This window comes from Lupinus angustifolius, unplaced genomic scaffold (assembly GCF_001865875.1).
Source record: "Lupinus angustifolius cultivar Tanjil unplaced genomic scaffold, LupAngTanjil_v1.0 Scaffold_9_171, whole genome shotgun sequence".
Classification (NCBI taxonomy): Eukaryota; Viridiplantae; Streptophyta; class Magnoliopsida; order Fabales; family Fabaceae; genus Lupinus; species Lupinus angustifolius.
The window spans coordinates 10,031-17,388 of record NW_017718268.1 but is presented as its reverse complement, the minus strand read 5'-3'; the positions used below and the strand labels follow the sequence as shown (position 1 = coordinate 17,388).

Genomic DNA, 7,358 nt, shown 5'->3' with positions numbered 1-7,358 from the left:
AATTATTTGAATTATTCAATTTATTTTTTGGGTATTATAGTTCAGTTACATTTAACTTTAACATGGTCGAAACAAAATTTCCCTAATTTAAAACGATCTAATCCGTTAATCAATTAAAAACTATAAACTATAACTGTTTTTAAGTTGGATCACCAGATGAACCATCCAGTTTTCATAACATTCATAATTACATAACTTCATATCATAACATTAGTATGTGAAAGTGGTTGACGACTAATTTGTAAACACCTTAATATAAGACTTTATGTAATAGTGAATAATGTGTCAATACTTTTTACAAGTACTCCTAGTCATAAGCCCCTATTCTAACTCTTCCTTTCATCCACAAAAATGATTGAATTACCCCCTATTCTAACTCTTCCTTTGAGCTACAAAACATTGAATTACCGAAATTATGTTTAAAAAACTCAAATATAGTAACTGTGGATGAAATAAATACATGTTAATACTCACTCATAGTAGTATCCAAATATGTATTTTTCATTATTTGTGTTCTGTTTAGTTTCAGTGTTAGTTATATAACGTTAAAAATAGGAATCTGAAACAGTAGGTCCCAGTTGCCATGCTGTTATAGTTATTATTGTCATGTTCCATTTTCCAACAGTTGAAGTTACTTTGAAGGCAAGATCTGATTCCTCTCAACTTGTGTTTTTACTTGGGTAGATCAAGTACCTTTTGTTTTCATAGATCTGAGAGAGATTCTCATGCATAGGTATTGGAATGTTTTTCACTTCATAATCTTTTTTCTGTTCATTCTGTTTTTGTTGGTAGTTGCTAATTGTGGCTTTCCAAATTTGGAAATTGTGTACTGGGTTTCATGGTTTTGTGTTCATTTCTTTGGATTATTCTATCTGGGTTTTTCTCCATTTGTCAATCCTCTATTGCATTGTTGATTTTTTTTAATTTTCCTGTTTCAAAAATGGAAATTTTGATTGTGCTTTTGTTCTGTTTTGGATTATAATATCTGGGTCCTTCTCCATATTTTTCATGCTGTGTTTGTTTTCTCTAGGCTTTTAAGATTGGAGATTTTGACATTGGTTTGTAAAATGTCACTCTAGTCCTACAAAATGGTATTTTTACTTTGATTAATATTATTTTCTTAGCAAATTTTTACTATCTTCTATGATGTAGCTACTAATGTATTTTTTTCTGGAGCTAATAATGTATTTAATATATTGAGAAATGATAGATTTAGTTTTCAGATATAAACTTGCCTTTATTATTTCTACCAAAAAAACCTTTATTTACTTATTTCTTAATCATTAGGAAAACTCATTTTGTAATTATATTATCTGGGTGCTTCTTTATTTGTTCATTGCATTATTGAATTATCAGAAAGCCCTTTAATTTCCTTTGATGGGTTTGGCGCTTTTGTTACTTAGTTTCTGTTTCTAGTTCTTCTTATCAATAGCATTTATGGACACAGTTTTTATGTACTTTTGAAGTTTCTATGCAGTTTTCTTTTCACTAGTCTATGCATGAATTATGTTTTCTTTAACTGTTTGGTTGGAATTCAATATGCATTAATTGAAATAAGGTTTTAACCATGTTGAACCTAATCACTTTTAAGTTTTTACACAAGTTTGTTTATCTTACCTCTTTTATATTGGATTAAGATCTTTTGGCGTTTTCTTTTCCTTCAAAGTAACAAGAATTGCAAATGGGGAGAAAAGGGAGTTGGTTTTCTGCAGTGAAGAAAGTTTTTAGTTCAGACTCCAGAAAAGATAAGGTTAGGATATTATGCAAATAAATTTAGAAGACAACATCTTTTACATTATTTATCTGAATTAGAATAGATTCTGATTGAAACCATTCATTTTGGTTCATAGAAAAATGAAAAGCAGAAAAACCACAAGTCAAAGAAAAAATCTAGTGGCCGTGACAAGGATTCAGAACATGCATTTGAAGATGCACCTGTTGCAGTTGTTCCCTCTCTTCCACCAACACAAGAAGTTAAATTAGCTGAGGCAGAGAATGAACAGAACAAGCATGCTTATTCATTGGCATTTGCCACCGCCGTTGCAGCAGAAGCTGCTGTTGCTGCTGCCCAGGCTGCTGCTGAGGTTGTTCGTCTCACGAGTATGCCTCGTTACCACGGAAAGACAAAGGAAGAAATAGCAGCTATCATGATTCAGACCGCATTCCGTGGACATTTGGTATGAACTTGTTGTCCTATTTATTTAGAGTAATGCTACACAGCCTACTAATTAGGCAAAGAAAAATGTAACCATAGTGTTGGAACTTTATCCTAAAAATGTAACCATAAACCTTCAGGGTGCGATTTATGTAAGTGGTGAACTATGCCTCTTACAGCCGATTAGTTTTGAGATGAAAATTTAACAATCACAACCCTATTTTAGGATAAAGTTCGTTCATCATGTGTTAGTTTGAAGTTGAAGTTGCTGTATTAATTTCAAGGATATTATGGAGATTTTCATTTCATGGTCATTATTACACATCAATAAAAACTGTTCTTTAATCTATTATAGGATGTGATGCATAGTGTAATTACATTAACAAGTCCCATAGGGATATAATTTATATCGTACTACAATAAATTTCGGCTAAGGGTTCTTGTTTTCGAGCTTCCAGGCGAGAAGGGCACTGCGTGCTTTGAAAGGTTTGGTGAGAATGAAAACAATAATACAAGGGCAATCAGTTAAAAGACAGGCAGCTAGCACCTTAAGATGCATGCAAACTCTTGCAAGACTTCAGTCTCAGATTCGTGAAAGGAGAATTAAAATGTCCGAGGAGAATCGCGCTCTTCTGCGGCAACTACAGCAGAAACATGAAAAGGAACTCGAGAAGTTGCATACTGCTGTAAGCACTCTCTATATTTTTCTTTGTGATGTAGCCATGTAGGGGCAATGATGCAATGCATTATAGGGAAAACTTTCAATAAGATTTCCGGATGCAAGTACAACTTTGCCTTGGCTAATATGTTCTTTACAATGCCTGTGTTTTATGTTTATCACCGGTGAATGTTTTTTTTTTGCATATGAACTATTTCTGTTTTCTTTGTTAATTTATGATAGGTTGTTAATTAGTTCCCTTCTCCTTTTTGTTCACTCCCCTTTAAACTTATGAAAATGTATGATATGATAAATACCGCCTTTTAAGTTCGTAAGCAATGAGTACTTTTACAGCTAGTTGGAGAAGAATGGGATGATAGCTTGCAAACAAAGGAGCAAATTGAAGCAAGATTGTTGCACAAGCAAGAAGCTGCTTTGAGAAGAGAGAGAGCTTTGGCCTATGCATTCTCACACCAGGTACCAAGATTGTCCTGTTTATGGTTTTCTTGTTTTGGATTTTAACCAAACAGAAAATGGCATGTTCTGGATTAAGTTAATTTCCAAGTTTAAAGGCATGTTCTGGATTAAGTTCTGGATTAATTTCCATGTTCTGGATTAAGTTAATTTCCAAGTTTAAGGGCATGTTCTGGATTAAGTTAATTACCAAGATGTTATGATGTCACACTATCTCCCTATTGTGGTGCTTTATAATCAACAAATATTAGAGATGCTACAACTTAGGTGTTTTAGCAATGCAAAGAGAGTATGCTAATATTCATAAGAATGGCTTAGAAATGACAGAATCTCATTTTCCAAATCATGTTTCTATCTTTACTTATAAACTTCTTTCAATTCTTACCTTTTTGATGAAGTTATTTCTCGGGTCTAACTTCTTTAAAACTAATAATGTTATATAATTTTCTTCTACAGTTTTTCATGCATGAATGTTAAATATCATTGACTTTTTGTGAACTATCTCCCACCTAGTGGGATTTGAGGAGGGTAGATGAATGCAGCTTTACCTTTGCAAGCAAAGATGTCGTTTTCAGGATTTGGACTCAAACTTTCAGGTCACAAGACAAACAACCTTAGTGTTGCAAGGCTCATCCACTTCCAAAGATTTAAGATATACAGAGAGGAATGGATGTGTGGTATAACCCTAAAATATGATTTTGGGTTGAAGTTATGAAATGTCATTAATAAGATTGATCTACATATATAAGTCATTGAGGATTAATTCCCTGACATGACAATGAGACCAAGGCATTAAAAGAACCATAAACTCATGGAACACATGTGTCCTTGTCAAAACATTAATGTATAATTTATTATTTCTAAATCAAAGTTGCAAAACAGATGAAAATGCACCAAGGCACTTGTATCAGTTGATTAATGACTCTACTTGTTTAGTCCCTTTTGATAGCTTTGAGTTTTTGGTAGTATAAGTAACTTTTTGGTGTATCACTAATTACTTTCTCTAACAGCAAATAGGGAATAACTCATCAAAATCACTAAATCCCACATTTATGGATCCAAATAATCCACATTGGGGATGGAGTTGGTTAGAGCGATGGATGGCTGCGCGGCCATGGGAGGACCGAAGTACTATGGATTCCAACGATCGCGCATCTATAAAGAGTTCTGCAAGCCATGCCTGCAAGGCTTCGCCTGCAGGCAGAAAAGCAAGCCAACAAGGAAGTCACAATTCCCCTTCAACTCCAGCATCAAAGGCCCCATCCTTGTCATCTGTTACTGGAAAGGCAAGGCCATCAAGTTCTAAGGGAAGTGGCTGGGGCGACGAGGACTCGAGAAGCTTGTTTAGCGTCCAGTCACAACGCTATCGCAGGCATAGCATTGGTGCATCATCAGTGAGAGATGATGATAGTCTTACAAGCTCACCTGCCTTTCCAAGTTACATGAGGCCGACGAGTTCAGCGAAGGCCAGATCAAGAACACAAAGACCATCACTACTTAGTATGGAGAAAAATGGAACACCTGATAAAGGAGCAGCTATTTCCGCAAAGAAGCGGCTTTCTTTCCTGGCTTCTCCAGCTTCTTCAAGAAGGCATTCTGGCCCTCCCATGATGGAAATGGTTCAATAATGATGAGTGCTAAGAATACCATTAGCACACAAGACCCTTGGAATTATGAATTAAGATTTCAGTAGAGTTGGTATAGGCTATGATAGTTGTCTTTTGTCATCTTCAGCACCTGCAATGTTGGTGCCTTGAAGAAAAAGAGAGAATAAAGATTTAACTTATCAGTTTGTTCTTCATAATCTGTCAAAAACATCTTTCACTTTTTCTTAACAACTCTATCTAGCAGGATTTGTTTTGGGGTGATACTAGTTTTATGACAAGTCATGATTTATTTGCTCTAATGTAGGGGAGTGTGTTCTTTGTATGTATTTTTCATTATAAAATAATTTCAAGATTGTTGGTTCAGACTGTAACCATATTAATCATGTTCTCTAAATGATGTTAGGAGAAACAAAGTTAAAAAGTAGATACAGCACTAGCATGTTTGATATGGGATGTTTTCATAGAAAAAATATAGAGATCCGCATGCACCCTATGAAAAAATAATCTTAGAATGAATATCTAACTTGGTGACATTCTTTTATTTAAGTTTCAGATCCCATGGTGATGCGGTTGTTTTTGCATTGTGATACTAAATCACAATGATGCGGCTGTATTTGGCTATAACGCAACTGCATCATATTGCATTTGAGCCACAAAGACTGCATGCGACTGCATCATGCAACATCAAATTCAAAAATAGTTTTAATTACAAAATAATTTACACTATAATAGCCGCATCGCAATAACCGCAATCGTTGTAACCATAACTGCCATCACAATTTAAAACACTGGTTTGATACATATAACTCACAAGAGTATGTTTTTTGTCTCATAGCACGAGTCATTCCATATATCACGAACTCTGTTTGATTGAAGAAAATACATTTAAGTTAAAAATATAATTATTAAATATTTTTTTTTAACAATCATAACTCCTATTACATAAAATAACCTAACACTTATTGTGGAACATGTTATCTCTTACTTCATTCAAGACTTCCTTGTTTTAGAATATGTGATCTCTTACTTCAATTAATTGGTAGAGTTGTGCAACAAATAACAGGGTCTCATTCTTTTAAATTTTATTTTAGGCACAGGGTCTCCTTCATGAGCACATCTGCTCTTTTAGAATTTCTGTCACTTTATGTGCCAATGATAATTAATTAAAAAAATATATTTAAGTTAAAAAAATATATTCAAATTAAAAATATAATTATTAATTTTTTTTAATCAATCACAATTAATACTTGATAATATATGAAGTGACACAAATTGTGTCATTTGCTCGCATTTCATAAGGTGTGGACTTATTACACATGGTGACATGCCTAATGTGTGAGACATATAAAAAATGCAAACTACTTGAAATGTCCCATCTAAAGTAAAATACTAAAGCATTGTTAATATAAAAATTTATATAAGTTTATTTATTATTTATTATTCATTTATATTATTAATATTTAAAAGTCAGTAATAATTAAATATATATGTAATATAATTTTTTTAAAAATATTAATATATATATCTTTTTTTCTCAAAAATTTAAAACCATTTCTAAGAAGCAATTTAAAAATGATAATGAATACTTTTTCCCATTTCAAAATGATAATATAAAATAAGTAGTATACAAAAATGAGTTGTCATTTTGCTTTTATTTTGTAAAATTTGTCTTATTTCACGCCCGAGACATTCTGCTGCTGGTAGGGGCTAGGATGATCGCTATTATGAAAACAACTTCTAAAATGATGAATCAGTCTTAATACTGGTATAATATAATAATTATACTGGTTATGTAATTATATTGGTTGAAATTGATAAAAATCGGTTATATCGACTGATTTTTATTTGAACCGTAACGGTTATACCAATGTTGTGAAACCCGAGCCGGACGTCAAATCGAAAGAGGTCTCATATTAGGTTTAACCGATTTGAACGGTTAAACTGTCAGGTCGGACCGGCTGGTTTCATATACAATTTATCATTTTTGTCTATAAATATATAGTTATATATAAATAATTAATAATTATATATAATCATATTGAATTAACATATTTTCATCTTTTTTTTTGGACCTGAATAAAACAAAACATTAGAGTAGTGTTTTATTTTTTTAAATATTAAGTGAACCATCCGGTTCACTTCTTGAGTTATTGTGGTTCAACCGGGTTTAGCATGATCAGACCAAAATTTCTCCGGTCAAAGCAGTCCAACTTTCATTCAGTTAAGACTACAAACCATAGCCTTTTCAAGTCCAGTCAGCGGTCAAACCGGTCGGATTGCTCGGTCCGGTTCGGTTATCGCAACACTGGATTATACCGACTGATGTTATTTAAAATTATTTTTTAATGAAAATGAATTATTTTTTCCAAAAACGTTGGTACGATGAAATACATAATTATTACATTTTTATACATCTAAAGTATGGTCTATAATATGTAATTTTATAATGTAGTATAAATAAAAA

General features: G+C 32.8%; 1 protein-coding gene across 8 annotated transcripts; it reads left to right on the top strand.

Moving 5' to 3' along the window:
• Positions 1 to 456: 456 nt before the first annotated feature.
• On the top strand, positions 457 to 5,317 carry LOC109337706 (protein IQ-DOMAIN 1-like). Of its 8 annotated transcripts, XM_019574735.1 has the most exons (8): positions 459 to 733; positions 1,667 to 1,750; positions 1,851 to 2,177; positions 2,614 to 2,841; positions 3,168 to 3,290; positions 4,298 to 4,933; positions 4,998 to 5,007; positions 5,078 to 5,317. In XM_019574735.1, exons 2-6 carry the CDS (start codon positions 1,682 to 1,684, stop codon positions 4,913 to 4,915), a joined length of 1,365 nt encoding a protein of 454 aa, XP_019430280.1. In that variant the 5' UTR covers positions 459 to 733; positions 1,667 to 1,681; the 3' UTR covers positions 4,916 to 4,933; positions 4,998 to 5,007; positions 5,078 to 5,317. The 8 variants fall into 8 exon arrangements, with proteins under 8 accessions (XP_019430284.1, XP_019430283.1, XP_019430285.1 ...); XM_019574740.1 differs by having other exon boundaries at positions 458 to 733; positions 4,298 to 4,543; positions 4,574 to 5,288; XM_019574737.1 differs by having other exon boundaries at positions 458 to 733; positions 4,298 to 4,951; positions 4,991 to 5,288.
• The last annotated feature ends 2,041 nt before the right edge of the window (positions 5,318 to 7,358 follow it).